The sequence below is a fragment of the Nansenia antarctica genome (assembly GCF_963989245.1).
Source record: "Nansenia antarctica genome assembly, chromosome: 1".
In the NCBI taxonomy this organism is placed as follows: domain Eukaryota; kingdom Metazoa; phylum Chordata; class Actinopteri; order Argentiniformes; family Microstomatidae; genus Nansenia; species Nansenia antarctica.
This window is the reverse complement of record NC_137674.1, coordinates 36,676,780-36,701,801: the sequence shown is the minus strand read 5'-3', so window position 1 is coordinate 36,701,801 and position 25,022 is coordinate 36,676,780. Positions and strand designations below refer to the sequence as shown.

Here is a 25,022-nt window from a genome sequence, read left to right as displayed (position 1 = left end):
ATGAAAAAAGTTTTTTTTTCTGTAAGTGTCACCATCTGAAGTTCAGCACCTTTAAATCGATTGCACTCAGTGACGTAATGCTATACCTAGGTCAGGCGGTGCTACCAAGGTAAATGGGGGTGTTTGGCGCAGCCAACCCGTATATATTTTTTATTCTAGATGTTGCGACGTGCGTCATTGGTAATTGTACATTCTGTGTCACACGTAACAAAGTATCACGTTTTAGGCACGAAACGAAACTGTTACAGACAGTACATGTTTCAATGCCTGATTAGTGTACGGTCCTGAGCAGGGAGGATTCCCCCTCCAGAAGCAAATGGGCTCGTCCAGATCCCAAGCATGAAAACGCACATGTTGGCTGGTATTGGGTGGTGAGGCTTGGAGTGCGTTCGTAAGTTCTCTCTGAGAGCTCCGGAGCGCACACTGGGTACAACATCATAAATGGACCAAGTAATTTGGTTGGACAAGAGGCATTCTACGAGTGCTGATCAGATTCCAGAGCGTATTTACGAACGCAGCCTTCATCAGGAACTACACACTACTGCAGCTAGATGCTCATGGCTTGTCAGTGAACATTATGTTGTCTAGATGGCAAATTACTAAATATATAGATAGGTGATATGAAACAGCTGACTCAAGTACAACTCGTTTACATCCATTCAGAGCCTGGAAAGTGCTGGAAAGCTTGGAATTGTGCTCGTGGAAGTTGCTGCTAGCTAGCCTAGCCTAGCTTACCATAAAGCCTTAAAGACGGCCCGTGGCCTAGCCTAGCCTAGCTTAGCATAAAGCCACCAGCAGGTGTGTTGGTGGAGGACTTGTCCAGACTTTGCCGGTACGTATTGTCCACTATTTTACCTTTAATATATCACCACTCTTTGTGGTTATCATGGTGTTTCGGACACTGTCACTGTCCCTGGTAGCAGAGAGAGACTCTCTGTGTGTGTGTGTGTTAGCCAGCTGTCAGGTCGCTCACAGCAGCTCCCATTCATACTGCTACAGAGAGGCTTGTTAGTTAGTTAAGTTGTTAGCTGCTTAGCTTAGCCTGTAGTAAACCGGTTTACTGGTTCAGTGAATCTGACCGGTATGTGCATCAGACATACAGTTACTGACGGCAGGAATATAAAAACACATGGATGGTTGGACCTCCAGAGAAGGGTGTCTATAGATTGCTGATCATTGCCACGTAGCAGGGTCGGTGCACAGTAGTGGTCGGCGCTCTGTGGTGGGGGGTGCAGCAGGGTCGATGCTCTGTGGTGGGGGGTGCAGGTGGGGTGTGTGTGTGTGTGTGTGTGTGTGTGTGGGTGTGTGTGTGTGTGTGTGTGTGTGTGTGTGTGTGTGGGGGGGGGGGGGGGGGGGGGGGGGTGCAGGGTTGTGCGACAACAACATACGCCTTCCTGTATGGCAGACCTGGGGGGTGTTCCATTACTGCTACTGCTACAGTAATTGCTACAGTCATACATGTTACTGCTACAGTCATACATGTTACTGCTACAGTCATACATGTTACTGCTGTAGTCATACATGTTACTGCTACAGTCATACATGTTACTGCTACAGTCATACATGTTACTGCTACAGTCATACATGTTACTGCTACAGTCATACATGTTACTGCTGTAGTCATACATGTTACTGCTACAGTCATACATGTTACTGCTGTAGTCATATATGTTACTGCTGTAGTCATACATGTTACTGCTACAGTCATACATGTTACTGCTACAGTCATACATGTTACTGCTGTAGTCATACATGTTACTGCTACAGTCATACATGTTACTGCTGTAGTCATACATGTTACTGCTACAGTCATACATGTTACTGCTGTAGTCATATATGTTACTGCTACAGTCATACATGTTACTGCTACAGTCATACATGTTACTGCTACAGTCATACATGTTACTGCTACAGTCATACATGTTACTGCTGTAGTCATACATGTTACTGCTACAGTCATACATGTTACTGCTACAGTTATACATGTTACTGCTGTAGTCATATATGTTACTGTCATACATGTTACTGCTGTAGTCATACATGTTACTGCTGTAGTCATACATGTTACTGCTACAGTCATACATGTTACTGCTACAGTCATACATGTTACTGCTGTAGTCATACATGTTACTGCTACAGTCATACATGTTACTGCTGTAGTCATACATGTTACTGCTACAGTCATACATGTTACTGCTACAGTCATACATGTTACTGCTACAGTCATACATGTTACTGCTACAGTCATACATGTTACTGCTGTAGTCATACATGTTACTGCTACAGTCATACATGTTACTGCTACAGTTATACATGTTACTGCTGTAGTCATATATGTTACTGTCATACATGTTACTGCTGTAGTCATACATGTTACTGTCATACATGTTACTAATGTAGTCGTACGTGTTACTGCTGTACTCATACATGTTACTGCTGTAGTCTCATACATCTTCCTGATGTAGTCATACATGTTACTGCTACAGTCATACATGTTACTGCTACAGTTATACATGTTACTGCTACAGTCATACATGTTACTGCTGTAGTCATACATGTTACTGCTACAGTCATACATGTTACTGCTACAGTCATACATGTTACTGCTGTAGTCATACATGTTACTGCTGTAGTCATACATGTTACTGCTACAGTCATACATGTTACTGCTGTAGTCATACATGTTACTGCTACAGTCATACATGTTACTGCTACAGTCATACATGTTACTGCTGTAGTCATACATGTTACTGCTACAGTCATACATGTTACTGCTACAGTCATACATGTTACTGCTACAGTCACACATGTTACTGCTGTAGTCATACATGTTACTGCTACCGTCATACATGTTACTGCTACAGTCATACATGTTACTGCTGTAGTCATACATGTTACTGCTGTAGTCATACATGTTACTGCTACAGTCATACATGTTACTGCTACAGTCACACATGTTACTGCTACAGTCATACATGTTACTGCTGTAGTCATACATGTTACTGCTGTAGTCATACATGTTACTGCTGTAGTCATACATGTTACTGCTACAGTCATACATGTTACTGCTGTAGTCATACATGTTACTGCTACAGTCATACATGTTACTGCTACAGTCATACATGTTACTGCTACAGTCATACATGTTACTGCTGTAGTCATACATGTTACTGCTACAGTCATACATGTTACTGCTGTAGTCATACATGTTACTGCTACAGTCATACATGTTACTGCTGTAGTCATACATGTTACTGCTACAGTCATACATGTTACTGCTGTAGTCATACATGTTACTGCTACAGTCATACATGTTACTGCTGTAGTCATACATGTTACTGCTACAGTCATACATGTTACTGCTACAGTCATACATGTTACTGCTACAGTCATACATGTTACTGCTACAGTCATACATGTTACTGCTACAGTCATACATGTTACTGCTACAGTCATACATGTTACTGCTGTAGTCATACATGTTACTGCTACAGTCATACATGTTACTGCTGTAGTCATACATGTTACTGCTACAGTCATACATGTTACTGCTACAGTCATACATGTTACTGCTACAGTCATACATGTTACTGCTGTAGTCATACATGTTACTGCTACAGTCATACATGTTACTGCTGTAGTCATACATGTTACTGCTGTAGTCATACATGTTACTGCTACAGTCATACATGTTACTGCTACAGTCATACATGTTACTGCTACAGTCATACATGTTACTGCTACAGTCATACATGTTACTGCTGTAGTCATACATGTTACTGCTGCAGTCATACATGTTACTGCTGTAGTCATACGTGTTACTGCTGTAGTCATACATGTTACTGCTGCAGTCATACATGTTACTGCTGTAGTCATACGTGTTACTGCTGTAGTCATACATGTTACTGCTGTAGTCATACATGTCATACATGTTACTGCTACAGTCATACATGTTACTGCTGTAGTCATACATGTTACTGCTACAGTCATACATGTTACTGCTGTAGTCATACATGTTACTGCTACAGTCATACAGGTTACTGCTACAGTCATACATGTTACTGCTACAGTCATACATGTTACTGCTACAGTCATACATGTTACTGCTACAGTCATACATGTTACTGCTGCAGTCATACATGTTACTGCTGCAGTCATACATGTTACTGCTACAGTCATACATGTTACTGCTGTAGTCATACATGTTACTGCTACAGTCATACATGTTACTGCTACAGTTATACATGTTACTGCTGTAGTCATATATGTTACTGTCATACATGTTACTGCTGTAGTCATACATGTTACTGTCATACATGTTACTAATGTAGTCGTACGTGTTACTGCTGTACTCATACATGTTACTGCTGTAGTCTCATACATCTTCCTGATGTAGTCATACATGTTACTGCTACAGTCATACATGTTACTGCTACAGTCATACATGTTACTGCTACAGTCATACATGTTACTGCTGTAGTCATACATGTTACTGCTACAGTCATACATGTTACTGCTACAGTCATACATGTTACTGCTGTAGTCATACATGTTACTGCTACAGTCATACATGTTACTGCTACAGTCATACATGTTACTGCTACAGTCATACATGTTACTGCTACAGTCATACATGTTACTGCTGTAGTCATACATGTTACTGCTACAGTCATACATGTTACTGCTGTAGTCATACATGTTACTGCTACAGTCATACATGTTACTGCTGTAGTCATACATGTTACTGCTGTAGTCATACATGTTACTGCTACAGTCATGCATGTTACTGCTGCAGTCACACATGTTACTGCTACAGTCATACACGTTACTGATGTAGTCATACATGTTACTGCTACAGTCATACATGTTACTGCTACAGTCATACATGTTACTGCTACAGTCATACATGTTACTGCTACAGTCATACATGTTACTGCTACAGTCATACATGTTACTGCTACAGTCATACATGTTACTGCTACAGTCATACATGTTACTGCTGTAGTCATACATGTTACTGCTGTAGTGATGCATGTTACTGCTGTAGTGTTGCATGTTACTGCTGTAGTGATGCATGTTACTGATGTAGTGATACATGTTACTGATGTAGTGATACATGTTACTGCTACAGTCATACATGTTACTGTTAGTTATATCTTTACTGCTGTGCACTCCAGCCATATATAGTGTCATCTGTGTCACTGTCATCCACATATAAGCCTCATCACCCCCTCCTCTCTGCCCTCCCAGGCTGGGAGCTGTGAGCAGATCTGTCCATCATGAGCTCTAAGGTGTGTAAGAACTGCGGGGGCACAGACATCGATGTGGACCAGGCCCGCGGGGATGCGGTGTGCATGGGCTGTGGCACTGTGCTGGAGGACAACATCATCGTGTCCGAGGTCCAGTTCATGGAGACGGGCGGGGGGGGCTCCTCTGCCGTGGGACAGTTTGTGGCCGGAGACTGTGAGTGTTAACTTGACCTCTCTGTTGATGATGTGAACCACGGTATTATCCACACAGACAGCTTGGCTCAGTTTGTTGAGAATAAGTTAAGAAACTTGTATGTCATTCTGTGTCTTTCTCCTGGCCTGTGATCAATATAGATAGATAGATAGATAGATAGATAGATAGATAGATAGATAGATAGATGGACAGATGGAGAGATGGACAGATGGAGAGATAAATAGGTAGATAGATAGATAGATGGATACTTTATTGATCCCTGAGGGGAAATTAAGGTGTTACAGCAGCTCACATCACAAACAACAACAACAATACATTGAAGTGACAATTGAATAATGTAAAAAGATGTAAATAGATCATCTGAAATATTATATGCAGTAAGAACTAGGGGTGCAACGGTTCAGTTGGCCCACGGTTCGGTATGAACCTCGATTTTTGGGTCACGGGTTCTGTTTCTGTACGGGTTTTGTGCATAAAAAAGTTTTGCTTATACTTATGGAACTGTAACATTCAGACACATTCCAGAATATGACTGGTATATCATAATAGAAATGAACAAAACATCAAAAATAAATAAATAAACACTTTCAAATGTAAAGGTGCCTCCTATAGTCTTGACTACTGGTATAGGAGAGGAAGAAATAAAAGTAAAAGTGCACTTTAGGCTTGACAGCTGGTAGCCCATATACACATTTTACGCATATAAGACATGCCTGAAGCAATGCTTGCAGACAGTAACGTTTCTGTTCCCTCATTGTTGTATTCAATGCCAAAACCCAAATAACCCCACAGATTTGTAGGAATCCGGAGCGTCCTCAAACTGTTGCCTCTCAACCACATTTCTGCTCTCAACTCTACTCACCATGCTTTCAACCACATCCATGCTCTCAACTCTACTCACCATGCTTTCAACCACATCCATGCTCTCAACTCTACTCACCATGCTTTCAACCACATCCATGCTCTCAACTCTACTCACCATGCTGTCAACCACATCCATGCTCTCAACTCTACTCACCATGCTGTCAACCACATCCATGCTCTCAACTCTACTCACCATGCTGTCAACCACATCCATGCTCTCAACTCTACTCACCATGCTGTCAACCACATCCATGCTCTCAACTCTACTCACCATGCTGTCAACCACATCCATGCTCTCAACTCTACTCACCATGCTCTCAACCACATCCATGCTCTCAACTCTACTCACCATGCTCTCAACCACATCCATGCTCTCAACTCTACTCACCATGCTGTCAACCACATCCATGCTCTCAACTCTACTCACCATGCTGTCAACCACATCCATGCTCTCAACTCTACTCACCATGCTCTCAACCACATCCATGCTCTCAACTCTATTCACCATGCTCTCAACCACATCCATGCTCTCAACTCCGCTCGCCATGAACAAACGTTTGAACAAGTTACAGAAGCAACTGCGTTCCAGACAAACTCCACCTCTGACTTTGAATGGAACGCAGCATAAACCGAAATACTGAGAATTCATTAGTGCGTATTGAACCATGGATGGCGAACCATACGGTTCAATATAAAACCGAGAACCGTTGCACCCCCAGTAAGAACAGGCCAGTATGATTTAACATCCATAAGATCTACTACAGCGCTCCTTAGTGCAGCTTGGTTGTAAAGATGTCCTATAACACTCCTTAGTGGTTTTAAAGATCTCCTATAGCCAGGGCTCGACAGTGCGACTGTTTTGGTCGCATTTGCGAGTGAATATATTTCTGTGCGACTTGGAAATACATTCAATCGCACCAGTGCGACTAAAAGACTGCTGAACTACTGTCATGCGCAGTCTAACTTATGTGTATAAGCGATGAGGGAATGAAAACAGTGAACAGAAACGCGTGTCGCAGAAATGCTTCACGCGAGTCCTATATGCGCTTAAAATGCGCATAATAGGTATATGGGATACAGCTCTCATAGTTCGTAGCGCTGTGTTTTGTTAGCCGCTAGCTGCTAGCAGCGTCTGCTTCCGGTTTCATTACAAAGAGGTTAACCCTATATGTGCCTGACGTCTAACAACATTCAAATGACTCTAACTTCATCTTTTTTCGGATTTCAATGTATGACACATCATTTGAAAGCTTATGATCCGTAGTTCCAATCCACAACACGTCACATTTGAAAGTGTTTATGTATTTTTTTTACATTTGAAAGTGTTTTGTTTATATATATTTATATTATACAATTTACCAGTCATATTCTGGAATGTGTCTAAATGTTAAAGTTCCATAAGTATAAGCAAAATAAAGTAACAGTTTGTAAATAAATAGTAGCATTTTTTAATTTATTTTTTAAACGAACCGTGAACCGTGACCCAAAAACCGAGGTTCATACCGAACCGTGGGCCAACTTCCCCTTTACATTGTGTGAGTCTCCATTTTTATTACGGCCAAGAGCCAGTTATGATCATTTTGATATGTTATGATTATGATAATTTGTTGTCGTTGTTGACGAAAATTTCGCAATTTTCATTGTGCTACTGAAATTCTTGGTGTGCTACTAAATTTTTCAACATGATAGCACAGTGCTACCTGGGGAAAAGGTAAGCGTCAAGCCCTGCCTATAGCGCTCCTTAGTGCAGCGTGGTTGTAAAGATCTCCTATAGCGCTCCTTAGTGCAGCGTAGTTGTAAAGATCTCCTATAGAACTGCTTAGTGGGGGCGCTTAGGTGGCGTAGCGGGTTAAGCGTCGACCGCAGGGTCCCCGGGTTCGATTCCGGCCGGGGACATATCCTGCATGTCATCCCTCCTCTCTCTCGCACCCATCCTTCCTGTCATAATCTATACTGTACTGTCAATAAAAATGAAAAATATGAGTGGGACTGCCCCACTCAGAAAAAATAACTTAAAAAAAAAAAAGAAAGAATCCGTGTAGCGTGTAGCGTGGTTGTAAAGATCTCCTATAGAGCTCCTTAGTGCAGCATGGTTGTAAAGATCTCCTATGGTGCTTTTCCATTGACCAGACCGGTACAGCTCGGTACGGCACACATTTGTATCCTACCCGTACCGTACTTTCAGAAACGCTTCTCCATTATACACAACAGACCTGGAGCGAGCCGGAACAGTAGGAGAAGTTAAGTGTCATGCACAGATCAGCCTTAAAACATGTAACGTGAGACAGGGAGCGATGTATTTCTACGGAAAGGCTCTGCTTGACGCTTCCATTAGACTGACGCCGGGGCTCATACAATCTCCGCGTTTGTGCTCCGGTGTCTTGCTGGTAGTAAAATAATTTTATTTATACAGCATATGGATGTTATGTGCCTGTTACTTGCAGCTTTCAGTTCTAGTAGATCTAGTAGTTCTAGTAGATCGCGCAACCAGGGAATCGCCGACGTGTGTGAAAGGGAGCAACACGAAAATCTATCATAATACCGATTTTTTTGTTATGCTTTGTTGTAAATAAAAGTTCTATGATGCATTGAAATGACATTAAACTAAGATAATAAGATGGTTGTCATCATTTTTCTAATCTTTATTAATAAGTAATTACAGAAAAAGTAAATGACATTTTCCAAGAGCAAAATCTGTTGTGGTATTTAAAAATGGCGGTTAAGTCTCTAAACATGGGATGACGATGTTGACGATTTCCATTGACCAATCAACGGTCTGCAGCGTCACACGTCACACACAGCCTGGCCCGAAAGTACCTTTCACTCCTAGTCAAGAAGGGTAGCTAAAACGGCCCGGCTCGGTTGGCAGTGGAGAAAGCAAAACTAACCGGGCTCACACGGTACGACACGGTAGTGGAAAAGCACCACTATAGTGCCCCCTAGTGCAGCGTGGTTGGAAAGATCTCCTATAGCGCCCTCTAGTGCAGCGTGGTTGTAGTAGCCTGTTGCTAAAGGAGCTTCTCTGCCCTGCCAGTGTCATGTAGGGGATGGGAGGGATTGTCCAGGATGGCCAGGAGTTTGGTTAGTTAATTTATGGTTAGTTAATTTGATTGCAAAAATGTAATTTCTGGGTTAGTGTTATGCTCCACCCTCCCTCAGACCCCTCCCCCATACCTAGTTATCTACAATCACAAACCAGGGGGGTATTCCATCAATGTTGCTAAAGGAAAATCCAGGCTTATTCTGCTAAATCGTGAGAAAAGCCTGGATTTCTTAAGACTTTTCAGAATAAGCCTGGATTTTCCTTTAGCGACGTTGATGGAATACCCCCCTGGCCTGGCCTTCTGCCTTGCTGGGCTGCTGTTCCAGCTGACTCTGTTGAAGAGAGATGCTCAGCTGTAGAATGGCTCTGTGAGAATGTATGGTTGTAGTTCCCCTGACTCTCCACCAGAGTGCAGTGTTGTACTTGCTATAGTAGTTTGAGATGAGCCTCGCTGTCTCTCTTAGGCCTCTAATGATGAGGAATCAGTCCTTCCTGTTATGTTTGATAGAGTACTGACAACTAAGATAGTCAACCATACATTGAAGTAAACAATACAAACATTCATCAGAGCAACGCATCCGGGTACTTTCCCCTCCCGTAATGTCCACGCCCCTTTTTGGGTGATAGAAGCGGAGAAGTTTGACTGGTGGTCAATGGGAATTTCTGGTCTTTGCAACTTTAATCCGATAAAATAAGAAAACCGTAGTGCTTTTTAGATATTAGGAGCCCAAATCCGATGGCCAGTTAGGCAAACTATTATATAGTGTCGTTGCCGATCAATGATCGACGTCGTTATATAGAGAAAATTAATGAAATAGGGGTTGATTCATCAGATCAGTCATACGTCATCTCCCTGTCATCAGGGATTTTTAGTTCTTCAGTTGATTTGCCGTGGTCCTAACGTCTTCACCTCCAGTCCCCCCAACAGCGTTTGCTTTCGTTTCTTCTTTGAACATTTATCTCCCATGATTACAATTAGGGCTGCCACAAACGATTATTTTCATAGTCGACTAGTCACCGATTATTTTAACGATTAGTCGACTAATCAGATCATAAATTACAGCTTATCGCACAATTACTCAATCGCTCTTATTTAGCTATCATCTTCTAAATCAGCTTCTAAATTTAGCTTGAAGTTGTTAGTTGTTGTTGTAGGCATGTGCTAACTAAAAATAAAGACAATTAAAATGATTGTTCACTCAAAAATAGATATTTTAATGAACTTTGCAGATTTATTTCTGACATCACTTGCATGTAATGTAATGTAAAGAGTAGTAGAGAGTGCAAACTGCTGAGTAAAATGAGGTAGGCTAGGCACTAGGCAACCAAAAGAATACAAAAACAAAAATAAATACTTGTACAGAGTACAAAAGTTTTGCCTTGCTTCACTCATCTCTGGCATCAAACATACATTTTAAATGTATTGAATAGTGCTGCAAAATAAAATGAGGTAGGCACTAAGGCAACTAAAAAAGAGCAATTATCCACAAAAAGAAATGTTTGTAGAGAAAAGGTTTGGTCTCAATCAAATAACATAACAAAGAAAAGTGCAGGAGACTGAGCAAAGAAATTGTTTCTCTCCTGTGTGGACTATTCATTCATAGCGAGGAAAGTCAGCATTTCCACATGTTCTGGAGAGAGGCTTGCTCTCTTTTGAGAGCAGATGTTCCCTGCTGCAGAGAAGATCCTCTCGGATGGGGTGGAGGTTGCAGGGATGCACAGAAAAGATTTTGCCAGCTTTGATAGTGTGGCCCCTAATGTGCGTTATTTTGGCAGGCGATGTCAAACTTTTCTACCACCTCCTCCTACAGCACATAACGTAAAATAATGAAAGAAGGCTTTTAACGTAGGAACGATATCGTTAGCCAATAACAAGCTAACTAGCTTACCGAGACGAGCCATCGTCTTCCTCGTCATCTGCCACAACGTGCTTCCTTTTTAGATGCTCGCGCATCATAGACGTGCTGCCATGATAAGCGAGTTCAGCTTTGCAAATTGTATATTTTACATTGTTTTTTTCAACGTTGTGGTTGAAATGCTCCCACACTTTAGAGGTACAAGGACGGGAAGACATTTCTCTGTTTGTTTTTCCGGGGACGTCACGTGTGCCCCGGATGACCGACACTGCGCATGTACATCAAAGACACTGGGAGACGCTAGCCAGTGGCAGCTTCAGGGAAGAAAAAATAAATTAAAAAAACCCCCATCTTATTTCAGCTCCAAAAAAACATGCGACGACGTCGATTACCAAATATGTCGGCGACGATTTTGGTAATCGACGTCGTCGCGACTAGTCGACTAATCGTGGCAGCCCTAATTACAATAGAAATATCATGCACAGTAGCACTAGTCGATAGCCGTTATGGGTGAAGGGTTAGTAGGTACTAAGTAGTACCTTAGTAGGCTAGATCAAATGAAGAACTACAAATCCCAGATGACAGGGAGATGACGTATGACTGCTCTCATGAATCAACCCCTATTTCATGAATTTTCTCTATATAACGACGTCGATCATTGATCGGCAACGACACTATATAATAGTTTGCCTAACTGGCCATCGGATTTGTGCTCCTAATATCTAAAAAGCACTACGGTTTTCTTATTTTATCGGATTAAAGTAGCGAAGACCAGAAATTCCCATTGACCACCAGTCAAACTTCTCCGCTTCTATCACCCAAAAAGGGGCGTGGACATTCTGATGACAGGGAGATGACGCGCAATTGCTCTGATGAATTGCCAGAGCATAATTAGCATTTTGTTATAGTAGTTTTATGCTGTGTCTGGGGGGTATCAACGTCTTTAAAGGAAAATCTAGGCTTAAGTCTCGTCAGATTTATCATAGCCTGTTGGTTTTGTTAGAGTTTGGATGGTAAATAGCAGTGTGGTGTAACAGCCTCCATCTCTGTTCCCTGTCTCACCCCTCTGTCTCACCCCTCTGTCTCTGTCTCCGTCTCCTCATCCCTCTGTTCCCTGTCTCACCCCTCTGTCTCACCCCTCTGTCTCTGTCTCCTCATCCCTCTGTTCCCTGTCTCACCCCTCTACCTCTGTTCCCTGTCTCACAACTCTGTCTCTCTCTGTTCTCTCCTCAGCCGCTGGTAAAACACCAAGTTTTGGAGAGAACTTCTATACAGGCGTTGGGAGAGAGTCCAGGGCCCAGACTCTGCAGAATGGTGAGTGTGTGTGTGTGTGTGTGTGTGTGTGTGTGTGTGTGTGTGTGTGTAATGTACAGTGTGTGTGTAATGTACTGTGTGTGTGTGTGTGTGTAATGCACAGTGTGTGTGTGTGTGTGTGTGTGTGTGTGTGTAATGTACTGTGTGAGTGTGTGTGTGTGTGTGTTTAATGTACAGTAATGTCCAGTATGCGTGTGTGTAATGTACAGTATGTGTGTGCGTGTGTGTGTGTGTGTGTGTAATGTCCAGTATGTGTGTGTAATGTCCAGTATGTGTGTGTGTGTAATGTACAGTACTGTCCAGTGTGTGTGTGTAATGTACAGTGTGTGTGTGTGTGTGTGTAATGTACAGTGTGTGTGTGTGTGTGTGTGTGTGTAATGTACAGTATGTGTGTGTGTGTGTAATGTACAGTATGTGTGTGTGTAATGTACAGTGTGTGTGTGTGTGTGTGTGTGTAATGTACAGTGTGTGTGTGTGTGTGTGTGTGTGTGTGTGTGTGTAATGTACAGTGTGTGTGTGTGTGTGTGTTATGTACAGTATGTGTGTGTGTGAGAAACAGATGTGTAGACACAGAGCTGTGGAGGGCTGGGGAAGGTTTGTCATGCTGTGTGGTGGTCTAGGTTTGTCTGTGTCTATCTCACCCTCTGTCTCACCCTCTGTCTCACCCACACGGCCATGAATGCATGGACTCATCCCTCCCCTCCTCCCATCCCCCCCCCCCCTCCCATCTCACACCCTCCCCTAATCCCCTAATCACCACGTCCGCTCCAAACGATGTTCCCCATGTTTCCATGACAGTAGAGGACCCGTATATCACGTCCTGCTGTGGTGGGACAATGGTCCAACTAGGGGCTTTCCAATCTGTCTCTGGAACAGTTTATGTACATGCTATCCAGTTGACTCAGTAGACGCACCGCTGGTTGAACATGGAAGAGGCGTAGAGGGTTAGGAAGAAGAGATGTATATAAATCTCTGTCTTAGGAGAGGGTCTGACAGTTTGATGAGGAGGGGGGTGGGGGGGTGAGTCATGGTTGTGTTGCATGGTTGTGTTGCCCTGTAATCTGTCTATTAAAGCAGGGGGGATGTTAGTGTGTTAGCGTAGCATAGCCAGACTGTGTTTTACCTCAGCAGAGAGCGTGTGTGTGTGTGTGTGTTTGTGTGTCGTAGCAGGACAGCTGGTGTGTGTTGTCTGTCTGAGGGAGTCTGCACGCAAAGGTCCAGGCCGGCAAAGACACACTGACATCTAGACACATGCATCTCTGTGTGTGTAATAACAAGGTGTGTGTCTGTGTGTGTTTGTGGGTTTGTGTGAGCGCGTGTGTCCTTGTCTGTGTTTAAAAGCTCTGTGTATATGAGAGTGAGTGAGTGTGTGTGTGAGAGAGAGTGTTTGTTTGGGTGAAGGTGTTTGTGTGCCTACGTGGATTGTATTGTGTCTGTCTGTGGGTGTGTTTGGGTGGGTGTGTGCCTTGTGTGTGTGAGTGTGTTTGGGTGTAGATGATTGTGTGGCTGCGTGGTTTGTATTGTGTGTGTGTGTGTGTGTGTGTGTGAGAGAGAGAGAGAGAGAGAGAGAGAGAGAGAGAGAGAGTGTGTGTTTGGGTATAGGTGTTTGTGTGCCTGTGTGGGTTGTATAGTGTGTGTGTGTGTGTGTGTCTAGGTTTGTGCGTGCGTGGGTTGCATTGTGTGTGTGCCTGTGTGTGTGTGTATAGGTGTGTGTGTGTGTGTGTGTTAGGGATGGACGGTTTCCAATTATTGAAACCGAAAAACCGTCAGAGAGTAAAACCGCGGTTTTCCGGTTAACCGAAAAACACAGTAAAAAAAAAAAAAAAAAAATGTGAAAATTTTTTTGGGGAAAAAAAAGAGCGCCAATTTCAAATAATTGAGCCCTACTGCTACAATACACTCATGTCGAACACCATTAAAACACCGTAAGCACAGTCGCAACACATTTAGGCTACTTATCTTCACAAATATAAGTGGAAAGGCAGACTTTTGTAAGCTACACCATACATGAAAACACATGGGGCCGGTTTCAGAGACAAGGCTTAAGCCTAGTCCTGGACTAAATCACACTTTCAATGTAAAATCTCCATTGAAGATGTTTTTTAGTCTAGGATTAGGCTTAAGCCTTGTCTGTGAAACCGGCCCGTAAACACTTAACACACCAGCTCCGCTGATCCAGGGTGCACGCCTGCACGGAAGATCATCTCTTGGAACAGCGTCTTCATTGAATGAACTGCTTTCTCAATATCTTGGTTCTTAGACAAAGTTTCAGCTGCTGCTCAATGTATTTAAATATTTGAATACTGCTCAATAATCACTGAAATATTAGACTTAGAATTATGCAGTGAACATACTTAAAGCTTTTCATAAAAACCACATGCCGCGAGACTGACTCGTCCTGAACTGTCGTAAGTCAATCAACAAAGAATGCCCCATCAAAATAAAAGTGCCCATAGAGCTGTCAAAATAGAGCTTTCAAAATAAATGTACTAATACAGATAGAGATAAATACAGAACTACCTTTGCGTCACTAAGTGACCGCGTATCTTCTGAGACATGCGTTCTGTCATCACTTTCAGTAGCGCCTTCACACACAGTGGCGCTGTGCACAAACACTCTTGATCCGTATAGCTCTTGTTTTATTATATTGTGGTTTAGTAAATACTGCACTTGGAGTTACATTCAATGCATGATTTGTGCTATAGAACATAAATAAAGTTTGATTGATTGATTGATATCAAATCAAATCACATTTTATTTCTATAGCGCATTTCTCACAAAAGTGACCCAATGCGCTTTACAGAGAGCAGCGAAAATGATCTTAAATGTAAGCGAGTAATTGTAAAAAACCTTTCCTATCTACCAATAACTGAAGGCAACTATCTTTCCCATAGAGTGATTCGTTACCCTTAAATATAATCCCAATTAGATATTAATCCTCAGTTATTCTTCACAACTGACCAAACCTCTCACTCATTGCGCGGCAGATTCAGACTGTATCATTGTTATTTTCACACACGACAAACATGTGACATGTTCCAGTTTTATTCTTATTCTATTTTATTCTTCTAAAAAAAAAAAAAAAAAAAAAACGTTTCTATTTTTATAAACCCCGGTTTTCGGTTTAACCGAAAAACCGTCCATCCCTAGTGTGTGTGTGTGTGTGTATATAGGTGTGTGTGTGTGTGTGGCTGCATGGGTAGTGTGTATAGGTGTGTGTATGGTGTTGTGTAATGCCGTGCTCCTGCGTGGTTGCTAGGTAAGCGTCAGATAAAGGTTACTAAGTGTGTAATGACGTGGTGTTTCCTCCAGGGAAGCGTCAGATCACCATGCTGGGCCACCAGCTGCAGCTGAACCAGCACTGCCTGGACACGGCCTTCAACTTCTACAAGATGGCCATCTCCCGACACCTCACCAAGGGGAGGAGGGTGGCGCACGTGGTGGCGGCCTGCCTCTACCTGGTCTGCAGGACAGAGGGGACACCTCGTATCCTTCACTCTGGGGGGGGGGGGGGGGAGAGGGAGGGAGGGAGGGAGGGAGGGAGGGAGGGAGGGAGGGAGAGGGAGAGGGAGGGACGATGGTGATATTATCTGGTGATATTATCTGACGATGTTGGCCTTTCACACACACACACACACACACACTATCCACACACACACACACACACACACACACACACACACACTATCCACACATTGCTTTTTTATGAAGATGTAAACTTGTTTATTGGCCTTGGCTGTTACTGGAGTGTTTACTGAAGTGGCTGAAGTAACGTTGGCTCTCTGGGCTGCAGCTAATGAGCCCAGTCGCTGACTCAAAGGCTGTTGACTGAACAAGAGTTGTTCAGTAGAAGGAGTCACATGGTGAAGTGTTATCTGCCAATCATTCCTTCCACCAGTTCGTGTGGCTATCTGGTATTCATCAGTCAGACTTCTAGCTTTTGTCACAAGCAGTTTGGGTGCGTAACAGCTGACCCTGTCAGCAGACAGCATGACGCCTATGTGGTTACTCTCTAGATTAGATTAGATTTATTGTCCCCAAGGGGAAATTCGTTTTCACACCACTGTACAGTATACATGTATACATACAACACTGTATAACACAGACAACAACAGACAGTACTACACATGACAGATACACAAGTACACACACTCAGCGCAGTCTGTTAAGGCAACAATGGCTGCAGGGATCAGGCTTTTGCCAAAGTGAGTCCTTTTGCACCGTAGCGTTCTGTACCTACAGCCGGATGCCAGTGGGGCGAGGTACAGATTGAGTGGGTGGGTGATGTCCTGTTCTATTGTGGCGTGAGATGGCCCTGTTGAAGAGAGAGAATATACCACTGTGATAAAGTTAGTCTAGAGGAGAGAGAATATACTATATACAGTATATATATTTGGGGCGGCTGTGGCGCAGGAGGTAGAGCTGCCGTCTAATGATCGCAAGATCGACGGTTCGAACCCCGGCTGGCCACATGTCGAGTAGTCCTTGGGCAAGACACTGAACCCCAAATTGCTCCCAGTGAGCGGGCCGGCGTCTTGCATGGTAGCTTGCCGCCATTGGTGTGTGAATGTGTGGGTGGGTGGGTGAATGAGAGGCCGTTGTAAAGCGCTTTGGATAAAGGCGCTATATAAGTGCAGTCCATTTACCATTTAGTATTTACTTTGATAAAGTTAGTCTAGAGGAGAGTGGAATAACGCATGACTGTCAGTGACAGTGTTTGGTAACTGTTTGACTTTGATTTCAGCATTTCTGTGTTTTTTAAATTAAACATACTGAGTATGACACAAATAGTTGAGTGGAGGATCAAACTGTCACAACAAGTTAGATTGAACAGCAGATCCCAGACATCAACATTGCAGCACGCTGCAACATTTCATATTCTCATTTGGCTCCAGTAGCTGTACAGATGTTGCCTTGTTTACCACTGGAGACCGTGCTTTTTCACGAGCTGCACCCCGCCTCTGGAACTCTCTCCCTCAACCGCTCAGAGACTCACCCTCACTCTCCACTTTTAAATCCCACCTGAAAACCTACCTGTTCTCCCACGCATACAACCTTCCCTACCCCTAACCATCTCCCCTAACCCTGCCACCCCCCCTCCCTCGCTCCCCTGGACATTGCTGTGTTAATTGTTCCCTGTGCCTGTTCGTTAACTCTGTGTTCTATGTGCTCATGTTATCTGTTGCTTGTTGTTTTCTGTTTTTCCCCATATTGTCAGCGTCTTTGAGCCCCGGAAAAGCGCCATATAAATACAATGAATTATTATTATTTCAGGTAATTATTGAGAGATTAATTTCTGCCTAGTCATCATTTAAGAGCGTCTGTCTTTGTGTACATTGGGTACTTAGCTGAAAGGAACACAACAGCGGTTATCAGTGAATGTTTTTCCCCTCAGGATTCGGCGTCGGCGTCAGACTCAGATGTCAGACCCAGTCCTGGTGGGCTCTTAGCTGAGGGACCAAACATTAGTTTAACTGGAACAATGGAGGCTATATTATTTATGCAAACAACAGTACCACTTGAGTTGTTTTGGAAGCTCTTAGTGTGTTTGCTTTAATACCCTGCTCTCTATCGCCCTTCTGATGAGCAGATTAGCTTCTGATTTCACATGCTGCAGTTGTTGGTTTAACTTTCCCTCTCGGTGACTCTGGGGGTGTGTGTGTGTGTGTGTATGTGTGTGTGTGTGTGTGTGAGAGAGAGAGTGTGTGAGTGTGTGAGTGTGTGAGTGAGTGTGTGAGTGTGTGAGTGAGTGTGTGTGTGATGTGGTTATGTAACAGTGCTTCTACAGGAACGGCACTTTTATCTACCAGGAGAGGGTGGAGGGAGCAGAGCCCTGTTTGCTGTGTGTGTGTGTCTGTGTGTGTGTGTGTCTGTGTGTCTGTCTGTATGTCTGTATGTCTGTGTGTGTGTGTGTGTGTGTGTGTGAGCGTCAGTCTGTGTGTCTGCGTGTGTGTGTGTCAGGGTTTCCGTTAGAAAAATTTGCCGTCGGACATCGTGTCCGGGAAGAATTCGATTTACCGGACAAACGTGATATATTCCGGTCATCATATTAAAATATAAGATTTTTTTTTTTTTTCAAAATATTTTTTTTTTTTCTCAAATCTAATATAGCTGTTTGTCGCGGTGATTACTGTTGTGTAGCGGCCTATATATGCCATTTAATGTCTATTTCTCATCCGATACGATTAGATGCGAGCTATATAATAATATAACATGATTTGACGCATGCGCGCTATGCCATGCGTCAAATCCAGCGCTGAACGGGTCCAGCGCTGAACGGGCGCCTCACTGGGAACTGAACAGACAGCATCGATCAATGAACGGACTCCACATTACGTTAACTGAAGTTTGTTAAATTGTTTGGGATTAATGTGAGTTTTCTATTTTCTCTTTCCAGTTTTACCCTTTTTTTAAAATCAATAAAACAACGTCATTTCTATAACCAGGTCTCGCTGGTTGGGAAGGCATTTCGTTTAGCTCGGGAGTATGACAATGGGGAGAACATAACTGTTTATTGAGAAACAATTGATAGGCAGTCTGGGATACGTATATAAAGAAATACCACAATGTCTAGATGTATAACATTTTATTGAACAGTAACAGTGCAAGCATGTAGGCTTCTGGCGTGACATTTGGTGTATGTGCTTGGCTGAGGAGCCAATGGTGCGAAGCTACCATCTGTGGGATTATGACTGAACGCCTCTAAATCAGAATCCCCCCTAAACGGAACGATACCGTAGCGCCGCGGACCTTCGGTTGGCCCAGGATAGCCGGTCCTTCGGGGCCGGTGAGTAGAGCCGTTCGTGACGGGGTTGGGGTGCGGCCGGATGAGTGTCGCCCCTCTCCTGATGCGCACCGCATGTTTGTGGAGGACCTGGTGCTAAATCACTCGTAGACGACCTGATTCTGGGTCAGGGTTTCGTACGTAGCAGAGCAGCTCACTCGCTGCGATCTATTGAAAGTCAGCCCTCGATCCAAGCTTTTGAGTTTTGCCATCTTTCCATTAATTTAATCGCTCGCTATGGTGCACTTTGAGCTGCAACGTTTGCGTATTACTATGGTGGACGGGTTGGCAGGGTTGCCAGATAGGCATGGGTTACCGCCGAATGGGCTACTGTGTTTAAGCGGTAATAGACTGGTTAAACTGTAATCCCATCTGGCATCAATCCCATGTGGCACCTGTGCGCTGTTTCGCATAGGCCGGCCTACACATTAGGAGTCATCATCATGCCGGTGTCAAATCATATCATAATAAAAGAAATACATAGCCTATATATTCGTCTTTTTTTAAAATAGAAGGAATCAGAATGTGAACTTTAGCGAATTGTATTCAAAGGGAATTATTTTCACCGGACAATATGTCCGACGACTTTTCAATTTGTCGGACTTCAACAACTTTTACCGGACAAAGTCCGGGAATTACCGGTTAACGGAAACCCTGGTGTGTGTGTGTGTCCGTCTGTCTGTGTCAGTATGTGTGTGTGTCTGTTAGCGTCTGTGTGTGTGTGTGTGCGTGTGTGTGTGTGTCAGCGTCTGTCTGTGTGTGTGTGGTGCTGCCTCAAGTATAAATAGCCCCCCGCCCCCTTGCGCCCCCACTTCCTTTTCTGCAGCTGGGTAACAGTGACTCTAACAGTGAGCCCTGGAGGACAGTAAGCTGGGTAACAGTGACATCACAGAGGACACCCTGGAGGACAGGAAGTGACATCACAAAGGACACACTGGAGGACAGGAAGCAGGAAGAGACAAACCTCTGTAATCACGTCTTAGTGATCCTGGATCTACTGCCATCTTAACTCTGTCAAACGCTCTGACCACTCACTTCCCTGATCTGGACCAATGGCAGCAGAGCGTTCAGATCAGTGGAGCCCCCAGACCCCCAGGCTACAGGATGTAGTAGGAAGTGTCTGACCTCCCCCCAATACAGTTACGTTACATTAACACACGTCCCATTAGGGAGACAACAGGAAGCTTGTAGCCAGCCAATGTCTCCCTCCCTCCCTCACGGCACCTTGCATGGTAGCTTGCCGCCATCGGTGTGTGAATGGGTGAATGAGAGGCTGTTGTAAAGCGCTTTGGAATGACGAATATATAAGTCAGTAAGTATTATATTTATTGTTTATGTTCATACCTCTGGTGGACTCCTCTGTAATCTCCAGACTGCGTGGGATTATCTGTTCCGTTTCCGTAGTGACGGCGAAGGTAATCCCATTGTGATGCTTTTTCAAAGGGGGTGTGACTAATCCTTTCTGACCGCCCCGCGGACAGGTGCACCTGTCGTCACAGAGACGGGGGGTGCGCGGGGCGTTAGTAGTGGTCGCCAGGGGACTCGTGTCTCCAGAGGCTGGGGGGGCGAAGGTCGGGGGGGGGGGCAGGTCAGGGGTCAGGGGTCGCAGAGAGGGCGGCAGATCCCCCAGGAGAGGAGAGGAGAGTCTCTCAGTATATTTAGAAACGCTGGCCTCAGAAAATACATTTCTGGGATCAGATTAAATTCACTTATCCGGCCACACAGCTGCCTGAACCGAGGGTTGACCTGAAAATGAGTTTGACCTTCTTAACATTGACTGTAAACGTCTTTGTAAGCGTCTTGTTAGGTAGTTAATTCTGGCCATGGAAGTGTGAAAGACTTGGTGGTTTCAAACGATGCCGATTAAGAGTATAAATGCAGATTTAACAGTATTATATATATATGCTGATATGTGGTGTTATTGCCTTGACCTGACCCCTCAGACATGCTGCTTGACCTCAGCGACCTCCTTCAGGTAAGTCTCATATTCACTGCCTTGTTCCTACATCCTTAACCTGTCGTGTTCGGTTCAAATCTGACTGATTTACAACTTTCATCAATCATAAATATTGTGTTTTACATTTGATTGCCCCAAGGCCTGATGGTATCCTCCACAGCAGGGAGTTGAACATGTAAAATTGCTGATCACCACTTTCATTGAATTTTGAGAGGTTTAGTCAACTTTGTAACACCTGTGGTGTTCCTGGTCAAACATGACCACCATAGGAAATGAATGGGTAACCCGAGATGATGTTCATCCATCAGATGGAAAACCTCCCCATACACACCCACACATCCACAACCAGTAAATTTTCAGTGTATATTCTTTGTACATTTACTGCAGTTATTCATGTTAACCGCTAGTCTGAGACATTGTTTACAGCTTAAAAGGATGTTAAATTAAATGTAGTGATGATTTAATGGTTTTTGTGTTAATGTAAGAGCAGTTAAAACAGGCCGGTCAAATCTGATGGGGAACACCAAAGTAAGAACGAACACGACAGGAGGGTAAAACTGTTGTTGAAGACATATTATTGTTGTTATTGTTGATTATGTTGACCACTGCAACACTGACACCTTCCTCCTTTACACGCTTTTAGAGGAGATACCACACATCCCTCCTCTACATCCCTCCTTTATATGAAGAGATACCACACCTCCCTCCTTTATATGAAGAGATACCACACCTCCCTCCTCTACATCCCTCCTTTACCTCCCTCTTTTACACGCTTTTAGAGAAGAGGTTTTTAGAGTGCAAAATAACAGCATCCGCACACTCAAATCTGTGTAAAAAAACATTGCTTATTTAAGTTTATTGCGCAAGCTTTCGGTCATAGACCTTCTTCGGGCAGAGAAGAGGTTTAGAGAGAATAGACACTCCTTCCTGCGTTCAGAGTACGATTCACGGCTCCAGTTGTATCCCAGTGTCACATTCAACAACCAGACACACATCAGGCCCCTGCAGTAACCTGGTGGAGGAGCTGAGCTGTCACTGTGCATCCACATTGGTCTGCATGTTTAACTGGTGTCAGTGGGAGGGCAGGGGGGTTAGGGAGGGCAGGGAGACATTTCTCAGAGACACAGCTGGTCAGGACTTTTATTTTTACGCTCCCAGCTGTCCTTTAGGAGCCGTCTCCCCCCCTCACCCCACCCCCACCCCTCCTCCCTCTGTGGTATTTGGAGGGTGATGGTGGATTCTGGGGAGAGTGGGGTGTCTGTCCAGCCAGCCAGCCAGCCAGCCAGGCAGGCAGGGATCAGCTCTGCTGCTGCTAGACGTAATTCCACCAATCCCCAGCTTGCAGCGGCCCCACCCTGGCTAGTGGTCAGCTAGCACCACTCCCTGGGGAGGGAGGCATTGTGGCTGACTCACAACATTCATTTCCCAGCATCCTCTCTGCCCCCCCCCCCCTCCCTGCAAGGCTCTATGAAACGTTCAGGGTTCCAGGTGGATGGAAAGTTCTCTCTGGGCTGTTAGATTGACACGTTTCCCCCCCCCTGCTGTGGGTCTCCATGGTGCCAGGGGGGGGGCAACAATGCATTCCCTTTTTTTCTTTTTTCTCCTCTGACGACCGCCTCTTTGTTGTGTGTACAAACCCAGAAATGGGACATGCCTCTCCCAGAATAGCACAGGGCTGTGGCCAACAGGGACCCAGTGGGGGGGTTGAGAGGGAAAGCTTGTCTGCGTCGGGTTGAGACCCAAAACCCTGAAGGTCTGGAGGAGTTAGAGAGAGTTATTCTGGAGGAGGAATGACAGAAATGTCCTGAGAAACTTGACTTACAGCTCCTGTCAAAGAACTTTCTAGATGCTTTCTAGATATCACTTTAGATAGGTGTTTAATCACACTAACTAGACCGTACTTCCTCCATAAGCTTCACACACACACACACCTTGTATTTCCGCTGCTGTTTTGTCTTTCTAAACTCCTCAAAAAAAGTTTCGGTCGATTATTCCTCCCCTTTAATAATACCAATTGGTATTGTATTTTATATCGTTGGAAAGCCTGATTAGTCACCTTTACAACGAGGTACAACTTGTAATGATCATGCATTTGTGGAATCAGTAACACAGCTAAACTTGTGGGTAGCGGCCCAAAATGTTCCAAAATCCCCTGCAAATATTCTTCTGTTGGTATAAAATACAATACCGATTGGTATTATTAAAGGGGAGGAATAATAGACCGAAATAACGTTTCTGAAGTTTTTGGGAGGAGTTTATTCTAAACCTTTCTCCCCTCACAGGTGAATGTTTACGTCCTGGGGAGAACCTTCCTGGTCCTGGCTAGAGAGCTGTGCATCAACGCCCCGGCTATAGGTACCTGCCCCCTCCCCCCTCTCTCTACTCTATAGGTACCTACCCCCCATCCCTCTCTACTCTCTATAGGTACCTACCCCCCCCCCCCTCCCTCACCCCTCTCTGTCTGTAGATGATAGGTCCCTACCCCCCCCTCCCTCCTTTACACGCTTTTAGAGAAGAGATACCACACTTCCTTTACATGAAGAGATACCACACCTCCCTCCTTTATATGAAGAGATACCACACCTCCCTCCTCTCCATCCCTCCTTTATATGAAGAGATACCACACCTCCCTCCTCTACATCCCTCCTTTATATGAAGAGATACCACACATCCCTCCTCTACACCCTTTTAGAGAATAGTTTGTTTTTGAGAGAATAGACGTGTCCTGTGTTCAGAGTACGATTCACGGCACCAGTTGTATCCCAGTGTCACATTCATACAGGATACACATCACACATCAGCCCTCTGCAGTAACCTGGAGGAGCTGAGCTGTCACTGAGCATCCACATTGGTCTGCATGTTTAACTGGTGTCAGTGGGAGGGCGGGGGGGTTAGGGAGGGCAGGGAGGACTCACTACTCTCTCTGTGTCTGTAGATGATTAAGTAGAGACAGTAGTACTGTAACTCTGAGACTGTTACATGTCAACAACACAGGGATCTGAATGACTTTCACCTAATTAGGTTGTAGCTCTCCTCTAATAATTTAATTTTAATTATTTAATTAATTAATTTAATAATAATTTTGCCATTTAGCATCCTCTGTCTACCTAGAGGGTGCCCTAACATATGAAGAGATACCACACCTCCCTCCTTTACATGAAGAGATACCACACCTCCCTCCTTTACATGAAGAGATACCACACCTCCCTCCTTTACATGAAGAGATACCACACCTCCCTCCTTTATATGAAGAGATACCACACATCCCTCCTTTATATTAAGAGGTATCTGAACGACTTTCGCCTAATTAGGTTGTAGCTCTCCTCTGTCTACCTAGAGGGTGCTCTAACACCAAACAATCCCTCTCCCGATATTTAATCCCACCCAAACAACAACAGATTTCCCCCTCCAGGTGATATTAATCCCACCCAAACAACAACAGATTTCACCTCCAGGTGAGTCTTCTTATAATGACAAGGCAGCAACACCAGAGGCTTAACTCACATAGCTTTTTTATGGTTTTTCTGTGGATTCATAAGCTCTCAGAATACAGAACTGGGTCTGGGTTTATCAGCATCAAGCTGTAAACAAGGTAATTCGTACTTTATGTACTGAAACAACAACATCGCAAGAGTCCGTCCGCTTTCCAAGTGCAATACAACTTTTTACACAGGACTTTACTGCTTATTCTTTTGTTGCAGCGTTAATAATTAAAATAATTAAAAATAAAATAGCAGTTTT

At 44.0% G+C, this 25,022-nt stretch overlaps 1 protein-coding gene across 1 annotated transcript in view; it reads left to right on the top strand.

Moving 5' to 3' along the window:
- Positions 1-695: 695 nt before the first annotated feature.
- Positions 696-25,022, top strand: part of LOC308175884 (transcription factor IIIB 90 kDa subunit-like) — a gene marked incomplete at its 3' end in the record, with an annotated part of 66,284 nt that continues 41,957 nt past the window's right edge. Inside the window, exons 1-6 of the mRNA XM_080550448.1 lie at positions 696-832; positions 5,251-5,463; positions 12,460-12,540; positions 15,853-16,026; positions 21,268-21,299; positions 23,564-23,636. Of these exons, the coding sequence (XP_080406574.1) occupies positions 5,280-5,463; positions 12,460-12,540; positions 15,853-16,026; positions 21,268-21,299; positions 23,564-23,636 (544 nt within the window). The 5' untranslated portion in view covers positions 696-832; positions 5,251-5,279. The remainder of the gene's footprint in view (positions 833-5,250; positions 5,464-12,459; positions 12,541-15,852; positions 16,027-21,267; positions 21,300-23,563; positions 23,637-25,022) is intronic.